Below are 25,896 nucleotides of genomic sequence, written 5' to 3' on the forward strand. Positions count from 1 at the left end.
TATCAAACAAGTGGTATTGAAGATAACAGAGAAACACTATTCTGGAACTATAGTGCAGAACAAAAACACAAAAGAAAACAATAGCAGTGAATTATTTATATAAATGATAAATGAAAAAGAAAACCACCAACATATATGGGAAAGTTTATTACATCACCTGTTGGCCGGTTTAAACTTATAAACTTTGATATTAGTTTTAATTGATGCTGCTAAGGGAATTTGCAATAATAAAAAGCAAAACAAAATGGGAACTTTCTGTTTTGTAATAAAATCTTTAAAAATAGGAGCCAGAAGTAATATTTTTGGAACTGGCCGCCAGGATTTTTCAAGCCCTGGATTAGATTCTATTCCAATTGCAGACTTTATTACCTAGTGGTAACAATAACATTTTCCTTAATATCACATATATATTTGTACTATAAGGTAACAAAGTTTACAAATGCACAAGAATATAGGCTAATATATTGGGACGATGCAGTAATAAAGCATGTAGGTGTATTTTATAATGTTTTAGAGAAATTTATGATAAATATTTTTTTTTAATTAATTTAAATATATGTACTAATATTGTTTATAGTTTGTGAATATCCAAGTATAAGGCCTAGATTTGGAGTTTGGCGTTAGCCGGGAAAACCAGCCAATCAGAATCAAGATCAATCCGATTGGCTGATCCAATCAGCCAATCAGATTGAGCTCGCATTCTATTGGCTGATCGGAACAGCCAATAGAATGCAAGCTCAATCTGATTGGCCGATCGAATCAGCCAATCGGATTGAACTTGATTCTGATTGGCTGATTCGAATCAGCCAATCAGAATATTCCTACCTTAATTCCGATTGGCTGATAGAATCCTATCAGCCAATCGGAATTCGAGGGACGCCATCTTGGATGACGTCCCTTAAAGGAACCGTCATTCAGCTAGTAGGCGTCGGGAGAAGAGGATGTTCCGCGTCGGAGGTCTGCAAGATGGATCCGGAAGAAAGAAGATTGAAGATGCCGTTGATAGAAGACTTCATCCGGATCATGGACCTCTTCAGCTCCCGCTTGGATGAAGACTTCAGCCGGATCATGGACCTCTTCAGCTCCCGCTTGGATGAAGACTTCAGCCGGATCATGGACCTCTTCAGCCCCCCGCTTGGGCTTGGATCAGGACATCGGAGGAGCTCTTCAGGACGGATAGGTGAACCTGGTAGGGTGAAGACAAGGTAGGAAGATCTTCAGGGGCTTAGTGTTAGGTTTATTTAAGGGGGGTTTGGGTTAGATTAGGGGTATGTCGGTGGTGGGTTGTAATGTTGGGGGAGGGGGGTATTGTATGTTTTTTTTTACAGGCAAAAGAGCTGAATTTCTTGGGGCATGCCCCGCAAAGGGCCCTGTTCAGGGCTGGTAAGGTAAAAGAGCTTTGAAATGTAGTAATTTAGAATAGGGTAGGGCATTTTGTTATTTTGGGGGTCTTTGTTATTTTATTAGGGGGCTTAGAGTAGGTGTAATTAGTTTAAAATTGTTGTAATATTTTTCTTATGTTTGTAAATATTTTTTTATTTTTTGTAACTTAGTTCTTTTTTATTTTTTGTACTTTAGTTAGTTTATTTCATTGTAGTTATTTGTAGGAATTGTATTTAATTTATTTATTGATAGTGTAGTGTTAGGTTTAATTGTAGGTAATTGTAGGTATTTTATTTAATTAATTTAATGATAGTATAGTGTTAGGTTTAATTGTAACTTAGGTTAGGATTTATTTTACAGGTAATTTTGTTATTATTTAACTAGGTAACTATTAAATAGTTCTTAACTATTTAATAGCTATTGTACCTGGTTAAAATAATTACAAAGTTGCCTGTAAAATAAATATTAATCCTAAAATAGCTACAATGTAATTATAATTTATATTGTAGCTATATTAGGATTTATTTTACAGGTAAGTATTTAGCTTTAAATAGGAATAATTTATTTAATAAGAGTTAATTAATTTCGTTAGAATAAAATTATATTTAACTTAGGGGGGTGTTAGTGTTAGGGTTAGACTTAGCTTTAGGGGTTAATACATTTATTATAGTAGCGGTGAGCTCCGGTCGGCAGATTAGGGGTTAATGTTTGAAGTTAGGTGTCGGCGATGTTAGGGAGGGCAGATTAGGGGTTAATACTATTTATTATAGGGTTAGTGAGGCGGATTAGGGGTTAATAACTTTATTATAGTAGCGCTCAGATCCGCTCAGCAGATTAGGGGTTAATAAGTGTAGTTAGGTGGAGGCGACGTTGTGGGGGGCAGATTAGGGGTTAATAAATATAATATAGGGGTCGGCGGTGTTAGGGGCAGCAGATTAGGGGTACATAAGGATAATGTAAGTAGCGGCGGTTTACGGAGCGGCAGATTAGGGGTTAATAATAATATGCAGGGGTCAGCGATAGCGGGGGCGGCAGATTAGGGGTTAATAAGTGTAAGGTTAGGGGTGTTTAGACTCGGGGAACATGTTAGGGTGTTAGGTGCAGACGTAGGAAGTGTTTCCCCATAGCAAACAATGGGGCTGCGTTAAGAGCTGAACGCGGCTTTTTTGCAGGTGTTAGGTTTTTTTCAGCTCAAACAGCCCCATTGTTTTCTATGGGGGAATCGTGCACGAGCACGTTTTTGAGGCTGGCCGCTTGCGTAAGCAACTCTGGTATCGAGACTTGAAGCTGCGTTAAAAATGCTCTACGCTCCTTTTTTGGAGCCTAACGCAGCCTTTTTGTGGACTCTCAATACCAGAGTTATTTTTATGGTGCGGCCAGAAAAAAGCCAGCGTTAGCTACGCGGGTCGTTACCGACAAAACTCCAAATCTAGGCCTAAGTTTGGTGGGTTTTATAAGCAGTCTGTCTGTCTATATGTATGTATGTCTATATATCTATTTATCTTTTAATAATTTGGTGCATTACATTATATAAAGGTTTGGTATGCCTCCTTAATGTTTTAGAGGTAAAATGTCGACCTTCTTTACTGGCATTAACATTTTTTAAAGAGGTATTAATATACATTGTTTTGTTTGCATTAATTAAATAATAATATTTATAATTATATTTAAAAGGTGATATTTTGAGGTCTTTTAGCTCTGTATTGGCATTTGGATGTCACTGTTTAGTTGTGAAGGACATTGCGGAAAGATCTACTGTAAAAAGAGATTTATAGATTGTTGCTATTTTTTAACAATTTTTTTTAGATTCAACTAAGCACAATCTGGCAAGAGCATAGAGTGATAATTGTTTAATAAGCCTAGTGGGGATTATAAGAAAAACAGCACGCAATACACAGAGTAAGATCTGGGCAGTTAACTCTGCCAGTTATAATAAAAGTGCTTTCATGTGGCAGCCGAAATAGAAACATTTGCCAAGAATATACAGTATATTTATTTTTTAGATGGTTGCAGCTTGTATTATACTTAGCTAACGAGGGATGATGTATTGAAAGTGCTTAGCAGAGCAAAATTATATTTTATTAAAAAAACAGAAATGCCACACACCAGCTGTAGCTGAATGGCATGAGGTTATCACATATGTTAAAGCAGGTCAGGTTTGTGATCCATTATAATAACCTTGTAAAATACAGTTATTTTTATTTATAAAGCAAATAAAACCCCATGATGAAATTACAGATTCTTTTAGAGTAGAAACAGCATCTATGCACAGCAAGGGGAGAAATGATTTTACTTACATCCAAAATAGCACTTAGGTCCTACATCATATCATGCTTGTTCTACATGAGGGGCAGTAGACAGTAGTGATATCATATAAAGAGGGTGATAGCCAAAGCCACTTTTCCTCCCTGTATGAGTTGAAAATGGAAATGATTACTAGCCTTCAACCTAGGTCATTACCAGCCTTCAACCTAGGTCATTACCAGCCTTCAACCTAGGTCATTACCAGCCTTCAACCTAGGTCATTACCAGCCTTCAACCTTGGTCATTACCAGTCTTTAACCTAGGTCATCATTACCATCCTTCAACCTAGGTCATTACCAGCCTTCAACCTAGGTCATTACCAGCCTTCAACCTAGGTCATTACCAGCCTTCAACCTAGGTCATTACCAGCCTTCAACCTAGTTCATTAGCAGCCTTCAACCTAGGTCATTACAAGCCTTCAACAGTCTTTTGCCAAAAGCTTTCTTGTACATCTCTACAGTTCAGATGGAGACATCCATTAATTAGCCAAGTGTTATTTGTACCTTTTATTCTTACGCTGTTTAAAGGGTTGCCCAACCAGCTGCACTGCACATATGTTTATCTATTCAAGAATCTGTAAACACCTTGTAATTTCAAACTTTTTTTTGAATTCTTACAATAAATTGTCTTAGTGGGTAAATTAAAAAAAATGTTTTGAATGCACTAACATATTGTTTGTTGCAATTGTTTTTTTTTGTTTTTTTTAAATGAATAGCGAAACTCCACCAACCATTGTTTTTATTTGAAGGAGCCAATCTGGACTTGCAAGCCATGGTCATTATGTTAGCAAAATGTCATTTTGTGCCTGAAAATATATAGAATCTGAAATCTATCTGCACACTTCATTTGTTTGTCTACACATTTCTACCTTCATCATATGCACAAATATTAATTTTTTTCTTTGTTTGTTAACTCTCTCATCCATGCTGCAGAGGCCCCCAAATAACACAGATCGCTCATGAACAAGAAAGTTTTCAAAATAGCCAATGGCTACACCTGAAGCCTGATTGGCGAGAGCAAAATAGATCCGCAGTCCATGAGCTTCTAGTACCAGGGTAAGGCTTCGTATTTAATCAGCTTCTTTCATTAGACCAGAACTGTCTTTACATTACGTTGGTTTAAAGTATTGTTTAGATAAGAAGTAAAAGTGGCCATAGATTAATATTTAGTCATGTGTCTCAGATAAAATGTCTCTAGTTCATGTAATCAAGGGCAACCAAAAGATTTTCTGTTAGAGTACAGGTGAATGCACCAAAATGATTGGTTCTCATGTGGTACTTAAAAGGACAGATAGGGCATGCAATTTTAAACAACTTTCCATTTTACTTTTATCATCAAATTTGCTTTGTTCTTTGGTATTCTTTGTTGAAATCTAAACCTAGGTAGGCTCATATGCTAATTTCTAAGCCCTTGAAGGCCGCCTCTTATCTCAGTCTATTTTGATAGTTTTTTGCAGCTAGACAGTGCTAGTTCATATGTGCCATATAGATAACATTGTGCTCACTCCTGTGGAATTACCCGATTGGCTAAAATGCACATCACATCAAAAGAACTGAAATAAGGGGGCAGTCTGCAGAGGCTTAGATCAGAGGCGTAGCTGGAAACCTCAGGGCCCTGGTGCAAGAATCCATGAAGGGCACCCTTCCAAGTACAGTGTGAGGCTGGTGTTAGTTACCATGAATTAGTTTATATATAACATGGATTGTTCCACTTACATACAAACCCGGGGCATAGACCGGCTGGGGAAGCAGGAGACTTGTGGGATCACTGAACACTTATTGTTTTACGATACATTTTTTACACGAGTTGATATGCACATATGCCATTTTGTTGTATACGGCCAGTTTAGTGTACAGTACTATGTTACAATTTAGTTTATGTTTGGGCTACCTGAATGCTTTAGCCCCTTAAAAGTTTGCACACAGTCTCCAGAGATTGGTGACCGAAGTGGGGGAGGGGCCTACAGGCCTATATAAGTTTGTTCATTTGTACACTTTGATTATCAGAAGAAGGGACATTTGAGGTCCTGAAACGTCACTAAATAAAATATTTCACATTGATATCCAAAGTCCAGTGAGTACTTCACTTTGTTTCTTGCTGTATATTCCTCAAGAGCACACTGGCAGTTGCAGGACGGTGGTGAGAGTGCATATACCATTGAACTTTTGCTTAGACACATAGCAATTAAAGGGATACTAAACCCAAATTCTTTCTTTTATGATTCAGATAGTGCTTGCAATTTTAGGCAAATTTATAATTTACGTCTATTATAATTTTTTGAAAAAGCAGGAATCTAAGCTAAGAAGCCAGGCCATTTTTGGTTCAGCACCCTGGATAGCGCTTGCTGATTGGTGGCTACATTTAGCCACCAATCAGCAAGCCCAACCCAGGTGCTGAACCGAAAATGGGCTGGTTCCTAAGTTTATATTCTTGCTTTTCAAATAAAGATAGCAAACGAACAAAGAAAAATTGATAAAAGGAGTAAATTAGAAAGTTGCTTAAAAATGCATGCTCTGTCTGAATCATGAAAGAAGAACAAAAACTGGATTTAGTATCCCTTTAATGATGGTTCTTTTTTTGTTTTGTTATTTTGTTATTTTTTTTTACAAGCACCTGCATCATTTGTTAGAAAAGTAAATCATGTTACTGTGTACTTGTACCTGCATTCATTAATACAAAATTACAGATTATATTTTTTAAATAATCAACGCAGGGACAAGGAACATGGCTTGATTTTATTTCAAAACAATATGCAGGTCTTTTTTCATGCTGCCCTTCATATAGCTCATCCTAACTGCCCCAGCGGCCCCTCGCATGGCTCCGCCATACTGTCTCAGCTGCCGCACACATACACACTGTCAAGCAGACACACAGAGGTAGAGAGATGGACAGACACAGTTAAGAAGGAATGACTACACACAACCAGGCAGGTACACAGACACAGGCAGGTATATATACAAGCAGGCACCCATCCTAAGAAACGTTTTTCAAAACTCTTTCTAAAAAGCTACTTTGCTTTCAAAGAACAGTGCAGCTGCATCATTAAAGGGATACTAAACCCAATTTTTTTTCTTTCATGATTCAGATAGTGATTGGAATTTTAAGCAACTTTCTATTTTACTTCTATTATACATTTTTCTTTGTTCTCTTGCTATCTTTATTTAAAAAGCAGAAATCTAAGCTTAGGAGCCGGCCTATTTTTGGTTCAGAACCTGGGTAGCTCATGCTGATTGGTGGCTTAATGTATCCACCAATCGGAAAGCAATATCTAGGATGTTGAACCAAAACTAAGCAGGCTACTAAGCTTAAATTCCTGCTTTTTCAAATAAAGATAGCAAGAGAACGAATAAAAATTGATAATAGGAGTAAATTAGAAAGCTGCTTAAAATTACATGCTCTATCTGAATCATGAAAGAAAAAAATGTGGCTTTAGTGTCTTTTTAAGTGAAATAATTGGTTGAACTACACAACTCTAAGCTAATGCATTTATAAATTAATATGGTGCAGAGTGTCTCGTTTTGGGGTAATGTTTGGTGGTCATAGAGGGGATGTAACAAATTTTAAAGCAAAACATTACAGCTATCACTGGCATCCAAGAAGTTAACCTTAACCGCTATTTTGATCATTGTTGTTGTTGTTTGTTTTTTTTAGACAAATTTGTGAAAGTAGAAGCAAAATATCTCTTCTTTGCACCAAGGAAGGTAAGTGTACTTTCAGACATATTCTTTGCAACCCCTTTTGTGTCAGGCCAAGGTAAATACCCTAAATAAGAATGGGGAGAATAACACTAGGTAACAATAGGGTGTTTTATGGGGAGGCTGTTAACATTTCTCTATATGTGGTTGCCTGGAAAGGGTTAATCACTAATATAGTATATATACATATATATATAGACAGCATGTCTTCACTTTACAGTAACACAAGCTGCCATGCAAAATCAGATAAGAACAGTGTCTCTTTATAGCCTCAAATTGTCCCATGTGAACTCTTAACCATTAATACGGCCCTGACTGAATGGCGTCATTGGCTAGACTGGCTATGGGGATGTGGCGCAGAGGCGTATCCTTAGCAAGGCAGGAGTGAAGGCACTGTCCCTCAGCCCAGTTGAACTGTGGATTGTGACAGGTTGTGCTGGAGAATGAATGATATCGAACTGCAGCTGTTCGGTATGAAGGACTCCCACAGTCAGGGTTAGGGATGCTGATTCGAAATGGATTAAACCTGATCCAAGGGGAGTGCCATCCAAAGCTCTTGAGACATTGCTTTTTCTGCAAAAAAGGTAAGCCTGGCTGAATCATAAAACGGTGATCAAGAAAATTTCCAGCTGCACCTGAATCAATAAAGACTTGAGAGTGGACAGAATTCTGAAGGAAGGTCAGGGTAACAGGTACCAGGATACAAAAGGAGTGAGGGGGTTTAGTAGGGATCATGTTTAGAGGTACCCCAATACTATCCTCTAAGCAATGGCTTTTCCCAGCAGAATATCACAATTCTTAAGATGGTGTGAGTTAGAACCACAAAAGAAACACAGTCTCAATCTCCTTCTTCTCTGTCTTTCGGATTCAGAGGGTTTGAGGGAGGAGAGATCCATGGGTTCCTCTATAGAGTTTACTGGAGGTGCTGAGGGGGAAGAGGATAGTCTAGAGACCGGACGAGAGGGAAGGATTCTACGAGTTCTGTCTATCTCAGCTTGTCTCTCCTGGAAGCGAGAATCTAGTCTGATACAAAGCATTATAAAGTCATCCAAGGAAGAAGGAACATCACGATAAGTAAGTTCATCCTTGATGCGTTCATGCAAACCTCTCCTAAAGGCCACCTTGAGAGCACTGCCATCCCAACTGGTCTCAAGTGCCAAGGTGCAAAACTCAATGGCATATTGTGTCACAAATCTATTGCTCTGTTACAGATCCAGGAGAGAGTATTCTGCAGCAGAAGCACGGGCAGAAGTCCCAAAGACAGAAGATAATGCAGAAATGAAAGCATCTGCATCGTTCAGGAGTAGAGCGTTCTGTTCCAAAAGGGGGGAGACCCAGACCAGGGCCTTGTTTTTCAATAAGGAAATAATTAAGGTGACCTGACTGATGAGACTGGAAGGTGTGAGGATCATTGCGAAAGTGCAGCCTGCACTGGTTAGGAAAACCCCTACAATCAGTAGTACCTTCATATTTGTCAGGCAATAGTATCCAGGGTATACTTCCAGAAGCAGGGGAAGAAGTTGCAGCACTAGGAGCAGAGACCAGCGGTGTAACAACAGGAACCGTATACGTCACAGCAAATAGTGAGGAGAGCTTAGCGGTTATAGCCTCTAGTTTAGCATCCACACTCTGCAGTTGTGTGGTATGGGTTCCCAGCATCTATCATTGAAGATAAACTGCTCTTGCAGTCTGAGAGGTAATCAGAGATCACGGTTCGCTCTCGTTCTCTAGGAATAGCCATGTACCCAATAGCAGCATTGGATTGAAGTTGAACTTAATCAACGTTGTCCAAAAGCCAAGCACAGGTGGTACCCAGAGACTTTGTACTGAAAGCCAAGGCATACTAGTAAGAAACTCTGCACGAACCCACACTTAACCTTCTGTTGTCCCTTTGCTGTGCAGACAATGTTAGTAACAGTTTACTTGACAAACTCAGAAAGTAGAAATTTTTTGTGTCTGAGGACGATAGGGTCCTCTTTCTTAACACATCACTGCTCCCACTTGCTTTCTCCACAGAGGGGTGTCTTGGAGCAGTGCATTCACACGCCGTGAATGACCTCTTACACTCACAAATTCATAACAAAAGATGTTAAAACATAAGTTATTTCAGGTTCTTGGGAGTTTGTACTTATGACAGGACAGAGGGTTTAAGAATCAGAGGAGGGGAGAGCAATTTGAGACACAAAGGTTCTCACCTGTTGGTGCTGGTGGTCTCCTGTCCTCAGGTTCCACTTGGCTCTGTCCAGAATCTCTTTCAAACTCCCGGGTTTCGGCACCAAAATGTTGAAGAAAAAAATACAACTTGAAACAATTGTTCCAAATTTAAAAGGTTATCATTGTACAATCAAGCAGGATTACAACAGCATGTCATCACTTTACAGTAACACAACCTGGCATGCAAAATCAGATAAGAACAGTGTCACTTTATAGCCTCAAATTGTCCCATGTGCTGTGCTTTGAGCCAATCCAGAATCTTCACACAAAGGCACCTCGTGGTCTTCTTATCTCGTCCATACAGCAATTCGGTGGTTTTTACTTAGCACTAGTTTATATGTTTGCAAGCACAACAAAATAGCTGAACTGACAAGAAAGTGTATTGGTCTTAAAGCTATAAGCATCAATTTAATATAAAGCACAGGACAAAATGGCATAGTTAAATATTTTTCTCTAACACTGTTCTATTAGTGTCTTGGAAGGTTTATCAGTGCTTTATATGAGGCTGCTCAGAAACAGTTAGTCACTGATCTACAAGTCTCTTGCTGAATAATTTTTTTGTAGAGCGCTAACAGATTCCACAGTGCTCATACATATGAGGCAAATATGACACTAAATAAGGAAAGAGTGGGAATATAAAGGCAACAGGTGTCTAAGTACCTAGGGTAGAACTTTGTTAATGATATAACATAACATATCATTTGATTGTCTACTCATTGTGCAATATGCTTGATGATGTGAAGGAGCCAAATTAAGAATGTCAGTGTTTGTAATATTTGTTGCAGTGTCTATGACAGATGATATTTTGTTACAGTGAAATGTCAGTCCCTGTTTGGTTTTAGTGAAGTGAATGGTATTTATGGGCAGTTAATGGAGAACAATTTACTTCGGACAGTAGTAATCTGTCCACCATGAATGAAAGCTGCAGTGCCTGTGAAGCCACTTTCTGCAACGATTGAAGGATACAGCTGAGATAGGTGCACTGCCGAATCAGTGATAGTGATTGTACCAGTTTTTAGTATCAGTTAAGATCCTTGGGTTAGTATTTGCATTTCATCTTATTTCTTATGTCATGATGAGTGATGTCACTGTAAATGGTGTCAGAAAGTTTATTTGTAATTAATTTAAAGCTTTGATGCACTCTGTTTTTAATGGGACATTAAACACCTTGATATCTATACTATAATTTCGTTTGTAACGCGTCCGTCTGTGTTGCCAGTTGCGCACGCAACCTCAAAGGAATGCTGGCTGCGCAAGGCAGTCAAAAGAATGTTGGCTGCACACGTTCCGAAAATGGCAGGGTGGTAAAGAGAATCCACCGCAGGTGCATACTTTCACCACCCTGCCATTTTCGGAATCCACCTGGATGCAGTTTAGGCAAACCCAAATCCTTTAAAAAAACAACACATAACCGCACAAATTAAATAACAAACACGTAACCGCCCGCACAAAGTATAACAAAAAAAAACCTAACCTCCCACACAAAGTATTAATAAACACCTAAACCGCAAACCCCCACATCACAAAATAATAAAGTAATTAACCCCTAATCCGCAAATAACATAATTAAAATATTAACCCCTAAACCGTCAACCCCCCACATCGCAATAAACCTAATTGACCTATTAACCCCTAAACCGACAACCCCCACATCGCAATAAACCTAATTAACCTATTAACCCCTAAACCGCCAAAACCCCTCATCACAATAAACCTAATTAACCTATTAACTCCTAAACCGCCAACTCCCCACAACTCAAATAACTAATTTAATTACTAAGCCCCCTAAGCTAACACCCCCTAAATGTATCCCAATACTAAGTTACACTTAAATAAAACCTAACATTAAATTACAAAAAAAACCTCTAAAATGACAAAAAATAAAAAACTCTAAAATTACAGAAAAAAAATAAACAAAATGATCAAAAATAACAAAAATTAAACCTAATCCCTATGAAAATAAAAAGCCCCCCCTAATAATTTGTAAGGCATTGCCCTAAGTTAAATGGCTCTTTTATGTTTAAAAAAAGACTAAGTCCCCCCTAACAGTAAAAAACCCCACACACCAAACCCCCAAAATAAAAAAAACCTAACACTAAAAAATCTTAAACTACTTATTGCCCCTAAAGGGGCATTTGTATGGGCATTGCCCATAAAAGGGCATTCAGCTATTTTACAGCCCATTTAATCCCTAATCTTAAAAAAATTAAAAAAAATCCTAAAACTAAGCCCTAAATAGGTATTCACTGTTCCTGAAGTCTGCCGGAGAAGATCTTCTACCAGGCGGCTCCATCATCTTCTATCTTCATCCAGTGCAAAGGCGGCGCAGAGCGGAGGTGCGGAGCTGGCTTCCCCGATGCACGGATCCTCAGTGGCGGTCCTCAGTGGTGTGGAGGCTCCTCTTCATGCAATCGTCTGTCGCACACTGAAGATTGAATTCAAGGTACCCCATATTTATTGGGGTACCTTGAATTCCTTTTGGCTGAAATTTTGAAATCAGCAATAATGATGAGAGCTACTGAGATCTTATTGGCTTATTTGAACAGCCAATAGGATTTCAGTAGCTCTAATCCTATTGGTTGATTTCAAAATTTCAGCCAATAGGAATGCAAGTTACCCCAAATTGAATGCGGTACCTTGCATTCAATTTTCAGTGTATGCCGGAGATCGGATGAAGAGGAGCCTCCACGCCGCTGAGGATCACCGCTGCTGAGGACCGCCGCTCCGGATCCTCGCATCAGGGAAGACCGCTCCGCACCGCTTTCGCACAGGATGAAGATAGAAGAATTTTTTTTATTTTTGTTTTTTTATTTTATTTTTAAGATTAGGGATTTATTGGGCTGGAAAGAGCCGAATACCCTTTTAAGGGCAGTAAAAGAGCTGAATGCCCATACAAATGCCCCTTTAGGGGCAATGCCCTACAAAAGTCACTTTTAAGGGCTATTGGTAGTTTAGTATTAGATTAGGGGGTGTTTTTATTTTTTGGGGGGGTTTATTTTTATAGGGGTATTAGTTTAGGCTTATTTTTTTCTATTTTGGATATTTATTTCTGTAATTTTATTTTTTTATTTTTAGTAAAATTAGCTTGAAGGTTTGGATTTTTTTAACATAGACTGTCCTCTGGGCAGGCTTATCGCCTAGTTTTATATAAAATGTTTTTATACATAAGGAAACAACTTTGCAATCTACTTTCATTATTTATTTTGCTCCCTTTTCATATAATTTAGCACATAAAATTTTAAGGAATTTCACATTTCTAGAACTTGGAATGCTCCCTACTGACTTCTCAAGGCTAACTCTGCAATATAGTTGTCCCTAATTTGCTTTATCAGATAACAACTGTAAAACAAAGCACTAGGATTTAAACATATACATTAGGATTGTTTAGGTTTAGGCAACAAGGTGACTGTCCCTATAACCATAGTTTGTTGACACCATTTCTGAACGATAGACATTTGACAGGTTTATTTAAGTTAATTTTGTTTACAGCATCTAGTAAATTATTATACAAATATGATTAATGATTAGTGTAATGACTGTATTATAGAACTACTATGTATACATTTAGGGGTCGATTTATCAAAGGCTTTGCAAGCCTTTCGACCCCCATCGATTGCAGGTTCTCACAAGAGAACCGCAGTCCGTATTTAACAAGCAGCGGTCATCAGACCGCTTCTTTCCTAACCTTTCACCACCTCTAAGGTGGAGAATTTCAATCTCCCCGGTCTCGTCCAGGTAACATAGTAGTTCAGGACACGACTCTGAATCCTAGCGAGTGCAGTAGACAGTTAAATGACCCCCATCAATATCGTAAGCTAGATCAAAACCCCATGAATGTCATTATGTCCCAATTGGAAAAAATACTGTTAAATGCACTTGATAACAACATTATAAGCAAGTCTGAATTTAATTTCTTGTTATCCAGTCACCCTAGGGGCCCAACATTTTATACTATCCCTATAGTACATAAAGAGTGAGTGAATTATCCCATTGTGGCAGGGATACAGGGACCATTAGAAAACATTGGTGAATACATAGATCATTTTGTCCAGCCCTTTGTAACTACATTAAATTCTTATGTACAAGACACCCCTGATCTGTTAAGAAAAATTCAAGATAATTCAATAACTAGACCAGACGTGGACTCCTTGCCCAGTGTGCTTAGAGGAATGTGGCTGCACCTCACTGACGAGGCCCATAGGAGGCCGAAACGATCGTCTGGGGTTGTCATGTTCCTTGTTCAGAGGAGAATTGCCTGGTATTTCGGGGCTGGACTGACCTTACTTGGCGGGATCAGACTGATATACTTCAGGAAAGTTTTCTTCTGTGAAAAGCACACTGGTCTAAAAGAGTCTGCTTCCGGGTGGTAAATCGCCATAGAACAAGCCACTGAGCTGTTGTTCGTTCCTGGTAGAGCGCTTCTCTCTTTGTATGCAAATTATTATGACCCTGGGGAAGTCTCCCTATGGGTGATGGGGGAAACCAGACGTGGACTCCTTGCCCAGTGTGCTTAGAGGAATGTGGCTGCACCTCACTGACGAGGCCCATAGGAGGCCGAAACGATCGTCTGGGGTTGTCATGTTCCTTGTTCAGAGGAGAATTGCCTGGTATTTCGGGGCTGGACTGACCTTACTTGGCGGGATCAGACTGATATACTTCAGGAAAGTTTTCTTCTGTGAAAAGCACACTGGTCTAAAAGAGGTTGTTTCCGGGTGGTAAATCGCCATAGAACAAGCCACTGAGCTGTTGTTCGTTCCTGGTAGAGCGCTTCTCTCTTTGTATGCAAATTATTATGACCCTGAGGAAGTCTCCCTATGGGTGATCGGGTAAACCAGACGTGGACTCCTTGCCCAGTGTGCTTAGAGGAATGTGGCTGCACCTCACTGACGAGGCCCATAGGAGGCCGAAACGATCATCTGGGGTTGTTATGTTCCTTGTTCAGAGGAGAATTGCCTGGTATTTCGGGGCTGGACTGACCTTACTTGGCGGGATCAGACTGATATACTTCAGGAAAGTTTTCTTCTGTGAAAAGCACACTGGTCTAAAAGAGGCTGCTTCCGGGTGGTAAATCGCCATAGAACAAGCCACTGAGCTGTTGTTCGTTCCTGGTAGAGCGCTTCTCTCTTTGTATGCAAATTATTATGACCCTGAGGAAGTCTCCCTATGGGTGATCGGGTAAACCAGACGTGGACTCCTTGCCCAGTGTGCTTAGAGGAATGTGGCTGCACCTCACTGACGAGGCCCATAGGAGGCCGAAACGATCATCTGGGGTTGTCATGTTCCTTGTTCAGAGGAGAATTGCCTGGTATTTCGGGGCTGGACTGACCTTACTTGGCGGGATCAGACTGATATACTTCAGGAAAGTTTTCTTCTGTGAAAAGCACACTGGTCTAAAAGAGGCTGCTTCCGGGTGGTAAATCGCCATAGAACAAGCCACTGAGCTGTTGTTCGTTCCTGGTAGAGCGCTTCTCTCTTTGTATGCAAATTATTATGACCCTGGGGAAGTCTCCCTATGGGTGATGGGGGAAACCAGACGTGGACTCCTTGCCCAGTGTGCTTAGAGGAATGTGGCTGCACCTCACTGACGAGGCCCATAGGAGGCCGAAACGATCGTCTGGGGTTGTCATGTTCCTTGTTCAGAGGAGAATTGCCTGGTATTTCGGGGCTGGACTGACCTTACTTGGCGGGATCAGACTGATATACTTCAGGAAAGTTTTCTTCTGTGAAAAGCACACTGGTCTAAAAGAGGCTGCTTCCGGGTGGTAAATCGCCATAGAACAAGCCACTGAGCTGTTGTTCATTCCTGGTAGAGCGCTTCTCTCTTTGTATGCAAATTATTATGACCCTGGGGAAGTCTCCCTATGGGTGATGGGGGAAACCAGACGTGGACTCCTTGCCCAGTGTGCTTAGAGGAATGTGGCTGCACCTCACTGACGAGGCCCATAGGAGGCTGAAACGATCGTCTGGGGTTGTCATGTTCCTTGTTCAGAGGAGAATTGCCTGGTATTTCGGGGCTGGACTGACCTTACTTGGCGGGATCAGACTGATATACTTCAGGAAAGTTTTCTTCTGTGAAAAGCACACTGGTCTAAAAGAGGCTGCTTCCGGGTGGTAAATCGCCATAGAACAAGCCACTGAGCTGTTGTTCGTTCCTGGTAGAGCGCTTCTCTCTTTGTATGCAAATTATTATGACCCTGGGGAAGTCTCCCTATGGGTGATGGGGGAAACCAGATGTGGACTCCTTGCCCAGTGTGCTTAGAGGAATGTGGCTGCACCTCACTGACGAGGCCCATAGGAGGCCGAAACGATCGTCTGGGGTTGTCATGTTCCTTGTTCAGAGGAGAATTGCCTGGTATTTCGGGGCTGGACTGACCTTACTTGGCGGGATCAGACTGATATACTTCAGGAAAGTTTTCTTCTGTGAAAAGCACACTGGTCTAAAAGAGTCTGCTTCCGGGTGGTAAATTGCCATAGAACAAGCCACTGAGCTGTTGTTTGTTCCTGGTAGAGCGCTTCTCTCTTTGTATGCAAATTATTATGACCCTGGGGAAGTCTCCCTATGGGTGATGGGGGAAACCAGACGTGGACTCCTTGCCCAGTGTGCTTAGAGGAATGTGGCTGCACCTCACTGACGAGGCCCATAGGAGGCCGAAACGATCGTCTGGGGTTGTCATGTTCCTTGTTCAGAGGAGAATTGCCTGGTATTTCGGGGCTGGACTGACCTTACTTGGCGGGATCAGACTGATATACTTCAGGAAAGTTTTCTTCTGTGAAAAGCACACTGGTCTAAAAGAGGCTGCTTCCGGGTGGTAAATCGCCATAGAACAAGCCACTGAGCTGTTGTTCGTTCCTGGTAGAGCGCTTCTCTCTTTGTATGCAAATTATTATGACCCTGGGGAAGTCTCCCTATGGGTGATGGGGGAAACCAGACGTGGACTCCTTGCCCAGTGTGCTTAGAGGAATGTGGCTGCACCTCACTGACGAGGCCCATAGGAGGCTGAAACGATCGTCTGGGGTTGTCATGTTCCTTGTTCAGAGGAGAATTGCCTGGTATTTCGGGGCTGGACTGACCTTACTTGGCGGGATCAGACTGATATACTTCAGGAAAGGTTTCTTCTGTGAAAAGCACACTGGTCTAAAAGAGGCTGCTTCCGGGTGGTAAATCGCCATAGAACAAGCCACTGAGCTGTTGTTCGTTCCTGGTAGAGCGCTTCTCTCTTTGTATGCAAATTATTATGACCCTGGGGAAGTCTCCCTATGGGTGATGGGGGAAACCAGACGTGGACTCCTTGCCCAGTGTGCTTAGAGGAATGTGGCTGCACCTCACTGACGAGGCCCATAGGAGGCCGAAACGATCGTCTGGGGTTGTCATGTTCCTTGTTCAGAGGAGAATTGCCTGGTATTTCAGGGCTGGACTGACCTTACTTGGCGGGATCAGACTGATATACTTCAGGAAAGTTTTCTTCTGTGAAAAGCACACTGGTCTAAAAGAGGCTGCTTCCGGGTGGTAAATCGCCATAGAACAAGCCACTGAGCTGTTGTTCGTTCCTGGTAGAGCGCTTCTCTCTTTGTATGCAAATTATTATGACCCTGGGGAAGTCTCCCTATGGGTGATGGGGGAAACCAGACGTGGACTCCTTGCCCAGTGTGCTTAGAGGAATGTGGCTGCACCTCACTGACGAGGCCCATAGGAGGCCGAAACGATCGTCTGGGGTTGTCATGTTCCTTGTTCAGAGGAGAATTGCCTGGTATTTCGGGGCTGGACTGACCTTACTTGGCGGGATCAGACTGATATACTTCAGGAAAGTTTTCTTCTGTGAAAAGCACACTGGTCTAAAAGAGGCTGCTTCCGGGTGGTAAATCGCCATAGAACAAGCCACTGAGCTGTTGTTCGTTCCTGGTAGAGCGCTTCTCTCTTTGTATGCAAATTATTATGACCCTGGGGAAGTTTCCCTATGGGTGATGGGGGAAACCAGACGTGGACTCCTTGCCCAGTGTGCTTAGAGGAATGTGGCTGCACCTCACTGACGAGGCCCATAGGAGGCCGAAACGATCGTCTGGGGTTGTCAAGAAAACTTTCCTGAAGTATATCAGTCTGATCCGCCAAGTAAGGTCAGTCCAGCCCGTGAAAAGCACACTGGTCTAAAAGAGTCTGCTTCCGTGTGGTAAATCGCCATAGATCAAGCCACTGAGCTGTTGTTCGTTCCTGGTAGAGCGCTTCTCTCTTTGTATGCAAATAATTCAATAACTGGTGACACAATTTTGGCCACCATAGATGTTGAATCACTTTATTCAAGTATTCCTCATGATAGAGGAATACAGGCAATATATTTTTATTTAAATCAGAAAGGAGTGGCCTTGCGTAACCATATCAATTTTCTTGACCTTTTACAATTTGCTCTGGAACATCCAAGTTAGAGGCACAGCAATGGGGGCAAAATTTGCTCCTTCTTATGCGTGCCTCTATCTGGGATTTTGGGAAACCAAGTGTGTCTTCGATATTGACCACCCGGGTACGCAGCACGTCAGTATGTGGCTTCACTACATTGATGACGTTCTGCTTATCTCACAGCTGCTGAGATGTATCATAAAACTTATCTTATTTTTGTTGCAAAGTGATCATGTAGAGCTCAACATTAATTACCCACCAAGGTAATGTTGAACTCCCAATAATCTGGAAGCAGGATTAGTGTAAAGGTCTGTAAGTAAAAATGACTCTATAGCTGCCACATGTGAGGAATCACTAAATGATTGCAGCAGAGTCTCTTACTGACTAACCTGGGATAGGAACAACGTTGTAGGAAGTAGCATAATATAACATATACAAATAGGCAATCAATGTGTGAGAGGAGAAGAAATGCTGAGGCCTAGGTTCTAGCAGGTAATGGCACCGAGTTACGTTTGATATAAGAAGTACTTATGTGCTATAACGTTAATATGGGGAAGTACCTTTAAAGATCCTGTGTAGGAATGTGAGGATGAACCGGTCCCGGTTGTCAGAGAGCCCCAAGAGAGCTAGGTTGCAGTCCGGTGAAGAGAGATGAGCGGAGCTCTGTGTTGCGGTGTAGCTGGCGTGTGATGTCACCGCGGATTGATCCGAAAGTTCCGGTTGAAGTGGAACAGAGGATCCGTGGTGCACTCAGCAGGAGCTGTGCAGGGCTGGAGTAAAAGTCTCTGAGGAGACGAAGTATAGGCTCAAGTTTAGAACTCCTGACAGGACCCCCCCCCCTCAAGGAGCAGCTCCGGTGCTTAAAGGGACACTGTACCCACATTTTTTTATTTTGTGATTCAGATAGAGCATGCAATTTTAAGCAACTTTCTAATGTACTCCTATTATCAATTTTTCTTCATTCTCTTGGTATGTTTATTTGAAAAGCAAGAATTTAAGTTTAAATGCCGGCCCATTTTTGGTGAACAACCTGGGTTGTCCTTGCTGATTGGACTGCACCAATAAACAAATGCTGTCCATGGTTCTGAACCACAAATTTGCTAGCTCCTTAGCTTAGATGCCTTCTTTTTCAAATACAGATAGCAAGAGAACGAAGAAAAATTGATAACAGAAGTAAATTAGAAAGTTGCTTAAAATTGCATGCTCTATTCGAAACATGAAAGAAAAAATTTGGGTTCAGTATCCCTTTAAGGCCAAGGATGATCAGGTTTCCGCCGGTGAAACAAGGAGACCAATCTGGGAGCAGATATATTGCTAGCAGGTTCCCAGGAATCGTCATCCGGAGTGTAACCCTTCCAACTTACAAGGTACTGTAGAGTTCCACAAAAACGCAGAGAGTCCAAGATGGTACGAACCTCATATTCAGTGTTTGGGTCGATAGACACTTGGGGAGTAGGGACGAGGAGCTCCTTATAGCCTTGTAGGGTTTGAGAAGAGAGACATGAAATGTGGGATGCACTTTCATAGTGTCAGGTAATTTAAGTCGTACTTTATTGACATTGATGACCTGTGATACAGGGTAGGGTCCGATGTACAATGGAGACAGTTTCCTGGAGGGAGTATTGAGTTTTAAATTCCTGGTAGATAACCAGACTACGTTCCCGATAGCATAGCATGGAGGTGGTAACCTTTTTTTTATCATAGTAGAACTTTTGCGTCCTTTTAGCGTCGTCGATAGCCGACTGTATGGCGGCGAAGTTGGAGGAGATGAGATCAGAGAGCTCCGAGACGTTGGGGGATGAACTTTGGTTGTCTGGAAGGAGTTGGAATCTGGGGTGAAAACCATAGTTGACGAAGAAAGGGGTTCTTTTGGTAGTAGAGTGGACAGAGTTATTAAAACAGAATTCGGCGTAGGGAAGATGATTTGACCAAAGATGTTGTTGTGTAGAGCAATAGACTCTTAGAAATTGTTCAAGCCATTGATTACATCTCTCTGTCCATTAGATTGTGGGTGATATGCTGTTGTAAGTCTTTTATCAATGGCAAATGCTTTGCAGAATTCTGTCCAAAGTCTGCTGGAAAATTGGGTACCACGGTCACTTAGTATGGTATTCGGGATTCCTGGTGTTTGAAAACATGAGTGATGAGTTGTTGAATGGTTTCTGCAGCTGTAGGTAGTTTATGATGTGCAATAAAGTGGGACATTTTACTGAACAAGTCCACCACTACAAGTATGGTGGTATTGTTGTCGGACTTGGGTAGGTCATCAATAAAGTCGACAGCTATCGCCAACCATGGCCTAGTTGGGGTACTAAGAAGGAGTAATAGGCCGTAGGGTGGATGCTTTGTGGTTTTGGAAACAGTACATCTACCGCAGGAGAGGATATGATCGCTGATATCAGTGGACATAGCAGGCCACCAGTAGGATCTTCCTATGAGTTCTTGGGTTTTTCTTATCCCTGGGTGTCCGGCGAGTAACGAGTCGTGAGCAGATTGTAATAACATCTCCCAGAGAGCAGGTGGTATGTACAATTTCTCGTGATGATAATAAAACCCATCCTGTTTCTGTTGAAGGAGGGTTAATGGGGTTAATGGTTTTGTTTGGTCCATCTCTTGTTCTTGTTGTAATTGGTGTTTGAAGTCGAATATGAAGGATATGAAATTCTCCTTTTGAATCAGGCTTTGTTCATGTGTCTTGTGGCGTGTATAAGAGGGTATCCTAGAGAGGGCATCTGCCTTGAAGTTTTTATTAGCAGGTCGGTAAACTATTTGGTAATTGAACCTAGAGAAAAATAAGTTCCACCTGACTTGCCTAGCAGACAGTGTTCTTGTGGATTTGAGGTATTGCAGATTTCTGTGATCGGTATAAATCAGAGTAGGTATGGTTGTTCCTTCCAGGAGATGGCGCCAGTGCTCAAGTGATAGTTTAATGGCTAATAATTCTTTATCCCCGATAGGGTAGTTTTGTTCTGGAGAGGTTAGAAAAAAGCAACTGGATGTAGAGGTTGCTTTATGCCTTTATGTTGGGATAGCACTGCACCTACAGCGACATCTGAAGCATCAACCTCCAGGATGTATTGAAATTCTGGATTAGGGAAACTCAGAATAGGTGCTGTAGTAAATCTTGTTTTCAGATAATCAAATACTTTTTGAGAGTCTTGGTTACAGTGGAAGGGTACGGAAGTTTTGGTTAGCGTGGTTAAAGGTTTGGTCAAGTTAGAGAAGTTCTTGATAAATTTGCGATAAAAATTTGCGAACCCCAAAAAGCGCTGAACATCTTTTCTGGTATTAGGGGTTGGCCAATGTTTGATAGCGTGGATCTTCGTATCCTTCATATGGATATTTGAGGAAGTGATAACATACCCAAGGAAGGCTATGCTTTGTGTATTGAAAATACATTTTTCAGGTTTCGCATAGAGATAGTTATCTCTCAATCTAGAGAGTACTTGTCTGACATGAGTTACGTGTTCAGCCAAGGTTTTGGAATATATAATTCAAGATATCATCAAGATATATGACAATAAATACATCCAGGATGTCTCTGAACAGATCATTAATCAAATGCTGTTAAGTGGCTGGGGCATTACACAGCCCGAATGGCATGACCGTGTATTCGTACAGGCCGTAAAGGGTGCGGAACGCCATCAGCCACTCATCACCACTTCTTACACGGATCAAATTATATGCGCCCCTTAAATCCAGTTAAAAAATGATTTCGCCCCTTCGAGCCTCTCAATAAGTTCTGGAATTAAGAGTAAAGGGTAACGATTTTTTATTGTAATTTTATTTAGTTGTCTGTAGTCTACTATGGGCCTTAGGGAACCATCCTTGTTTTTTACGAAGAATATGACCGCCCCTGCCGGCGAAGTAGACGGCCGTATAAAACCCTTTCTAATATTGTCCTCAAGATAGGATTTTAAGTGAGTGAGCTCGGGGTTAGATAGAGGGAATATATGCCCACAGGGAATGTCTGCACCAGGTAAAATTTCTATTGGGTAGTCATATTTCCTGTGGGGAGGTAAGTTTTTGGATTCGGTTTTACTAAAAAAATCCAAAATGTCCCTATACTCTGCAGGTATTTGGAATTCTGGTTCTATACTGGAGGTATGCATAATACTGACAGGGAAGCATGCTGTAGTGCAGTACTTGGAGTTAAAGGTGACAGAAAGTGTGGACCAAGTTATGTGTGGGTTATCCAGACTTAACCATGTTAGGCCTAGAATAATAGGGGAAACTGGTGAAGTTATTACATCAAATGTGAGATTCTCTCTGTGATGATCATGCGTAGATACTAATAAGGGAATAGTTTGGAATTCCACCGGACCAGAAGAGATAGCATTACCATCAATACCCCGCAAAAGAATGGGAGACCTTTTTTGCACAAGTGGGATTTTATTTACAACTGTGAATTCCTTATCTATGTAAGAGGCTGTTGCGCCAGAATCAATTATTGCGGAGACGTTGACCCGGTGAAGATCCCACTGCAAAAGAAGTGACAGTTTACAGTATGTAGTTGTGGTATCATAGGTACTACAGCAAGCAGTGGGAGTTAAAGTCTTACCCTTATTTTGCCTTTGGAGGGACGGACATTCTCTTACAGTATGTTCTTCTGAGGCGCAATAGAGGTAGAGGTTGTTATCTCTTCTTCTGTTCTTTTCTTGAGTACTCAGAGGCCCCTTCAGGAACCCAATATCCATTGGTTCCGACATTGCCTTGCTGGTGGTAGGAGGGGTTGTAGTGTTATTATGTTTCTTACTGTATGTATCCTGATAGGATCTTTTGTGCAGCCTCTCTCTGAGGCGTCTATCTATTGTAATGCTTAGATTAATAAGCCCTTCCAACGTGGGGGGTAATTCTATGCAAGATAACTCAACTTTGATAGCCACTGAGAGGCCCAGTCGAAACTGGTTTATTAGGGAGAGGTTATTCTACTAGGAATATTTTGCCCACCTATTAAAATAGGTTATATAGTCTTCTACTATTCTTTTCTTTTGTTTTAAGGCCCTTAGAGCTGTCTCAGTAGTTTGTTGTTTAAAGGGGTCTTCATATAACTGACCCATGGCTGAGAAAAACCTATCTAAGGAATTGAGTATTACTTCATTTGTCTTAAAAAAAACTATTGGCCCATATACGGGGTTCCCCTCTCAAGTAGGAGATGGTGGTTAATACTCTTATTCTATCATTTGGCTATGACTGAGGCCTAAGTGTAAAGAGCAAAAGACAGGCGTTTTTGAAATCTCTAAAGTGTGACCTGTCCCCATAAAACTTTTCTGGTAAACTGACTTGGGGTTCAGGTAAATGTGTTTTTGTTTCAAAAAAATCTTTGATGTATGCCTTAAGAGCATAATTTTCTGCCTTAAGGGAATTTAGGCCTTCTGTGAGTAAATCAACTCTTTGACTCAGCGACTGCATTTGTGCTGTCATCTCAGCTGGGTCCATTTTAAGGTATGGCTTGGTATTCTGTCAGGCTCACTAAGTGTTAAAGAAAATAAGAACTGGGGTTAAACCACAGCTGCTGAGATGTGTCATAAAACTTATCTTATTTTTGTTGGCAAGTGATCATGTAGAGTTCAACATTAATTACCCACCAAGGTAATGTTGAACTCCCAATAATCTGGAAGCAGGATTAGTGTAAAGGTCTGTAAGTAAAAATGACTCTATAGCTGCCACATGTGAGGAATCACTAAATGATTGCAGCAGAGTCTCTTACTGACTAACCTGGGATAGGAACAACGTTGTAGGAAGTAGCATAATATAACATATACAAATAGGCAATCAATGTGTGAGAGGAGAAGAAATGCTGAGGCCTAGATTCTAGCAGGTAACGGCACCGAGTTACGTTTGATATAAGAAGTACTTATGTGCTATAACGTTAATATGGGGAAGTACCTTTAAAGATCCTGTGTAGGAGTGTGAGGACGAACCGGTCCCGGTTGTCAGAGAGCCCCAAGAGAGCTAGGTTGCAGTCCGGAGAGGAGAGAGAGATGAGCGGAGCTCCGTGTTGCGGTGTAGCTGGCGTGTGATGTCACCGTGGATTGATCCGAAAGTTCTGGTTGAAGTTGAACAGATGATCCGTGGTGCACTTAGCAGGAGCTGTGCAGGGCTGGAGTAAAAGTCTCTGAGGAGACGAAGTATAGGCTCAAGTGTAGAACTCCAGGAGGGAGATTATCAGATACTTAGCATACGGCTTAGAATAGTAGCTGCTGCAACAATACCAAGCAATTAGTCAGGGGGCAGCTGGAATTTATAAGGAAGTGGATAGGAGACTGGAATGATTTAAAGAAACAGTACCAAGCAATTGTAGTAATAAGAGTCCAGAGGTCTAAGTCCTGACAAGAATCATTTAATAGACTTTCTTAGGAGTCTTGATAATGATGAGATGAATCTCAAATTCACACTTAAATATAGTACCACTGAGATAGAGTTTTTAGATTTGAGTATCTATAGAGTAAATGACAGATTAATAACAAAAAAAATTTAGGAAGCCAACAGCAACTAACAGTTTATTGAGGGCTGATAGTCATCACCCTTATTCTCTATTGGGAGGGATTCCAGTATCACAATTCATAAGGGCTAGGCGAAACTGCACTAGTGATACTGAATTAAAAAAAGAGTCTATTCAATTAACTAAGGTATTTAAGGAATGGGGATAGTCAAACAGAGTTATAAAAAATGGATATAAGAGGGTAAGTAATATAAGTCAAATTGATAGTCTTGTTGAGCTTGTTTACTTTGGGTTAAACTGTGTTCATGTCTGTTGTTTAAATTAAGCCCTGTATCTTTAAATTCAGGAATTGTCCTGTGTATTCTCTCAAATGAGAAATTTAAAAGGTTTAAAAAGCAGGCAAATACTGATTACAATTATTGGCAACAAAGTTCTTTACCAAGTGGTTGCTTTTTAGCCAATATTAATTGTCTTGCACCTTTAAATAAAATAGCTGCAACAGTGCAGCAGTATAAGCATGAACCATAGTGGTCATATGAACAGGGAGCCATTATATGTAAAAAAGATAGAAATACACCAATATATTTCAGTTAATAACACCTGATGATTTCATTCACATATCGTCAAAAAGTGGCAATTTTTGAGAAATATTTAAAGGGACACTGAACCCAAATTTTTTCTTTTGTGATTCAGATAGAGCATGAAATTTTAAGCAACTTTCTTATTTACTCCTATTATCAAATTGTCTTCATTCTCTTGGTATCTTTATTTGAAATGCAAGAATGTAAGTTTAGATGCCAGCCCATTTTTGGTGAACAACCTGGGTTGTCCTTGCTGATTGGTGGATAAATTCATCAACCAATAAAAAAGTGCTGCCCAAAGTGCTGAACCCAAAAATAAGCTTAGATGCCTTCTTATTCAAATAAAGATAGCAAGAGAATGAAGAAAAATAATGATAATAATGATAATAATGATAATAGGAGTAAATTAGAAAGTTGCTTAAAATTGCATGCTCTGTCTGAATCACGAAAGAAAAAAAATTGGGTTCAGTGTCCCTTTAAGTATTTGTATCTATTGATTAGCAGTGAAGTTTATTTATTATTTATGTAGTAGAAATTTTTTATTTTCACATGGTTCAGACTTGGGGGATGATTCTCAATCAGTCTGCTATTTAAAGCAGCTGAGGAAGAATGCAAATTACAAGCCCTAATGAAGCCAATTTGGTGAAACAATCATAGGCAAATTTCCTTCCAAGATCCCTGGAGCAGGGAGCAGTGTTATCCAAAATTCCTTTTACCATTACTGGAAAACAAAAGATCTTTGCTCAAATCATCACTGAACTGGGACACAACTGTTGCTGAATCACAGTAAGCTTATGTTCTAGTTACCAGCTTTATTGGGTCTGTTTTTTGCATGGTAGTATTGGCAGTTTAGTGTTGGTGTTCCAGAAGCTCTCTAGATGCTCA

At 40.8% G+C, this 25,896-nt stretch overlaps 1 protein-coding gene across 1 annotated transcript in view; it reads left to right on the plus strand.

Annotated features, from left to right (window-relative positions):
• CORIN (corin, serine peptidase) overlaps window positions 1–25,896 on the plus strand; it is a 720,658-nt gene that overhangs the window by 614,862 nt on the left and 79,900 nt on the right. The window contains exons 17-18 of the mRNA XM_053703991.1: window positions 4,620–4,742; window positions 7,339–7,388. Of these exons, the coding sequence (XP_053559966.1) occupies window positions 4,620–4,742; window positions 7,339–7,388 (173 nt within the window). The remainder of the gene's footprint in view (window positions 1–4,619; window positions 4,743–7,338; window positions 7,389–25,896) is intronic.

The sequence above is a fragment of the Bombina bombina genome, chromosome 2 (genome assembly GCF_027579735.1).
Source record: "Bombina bombina isolate aBomBom1 chromosome 2, aBomBom1.pri, whole genome shotgun sequence".
NCBI classification, from domain to species: domain Eukaryota; kingdom Metazoa; phylum Chordata; class Amphibia; order Anura; family Bombinatoridae; genus Bombina; species Bombina bombina.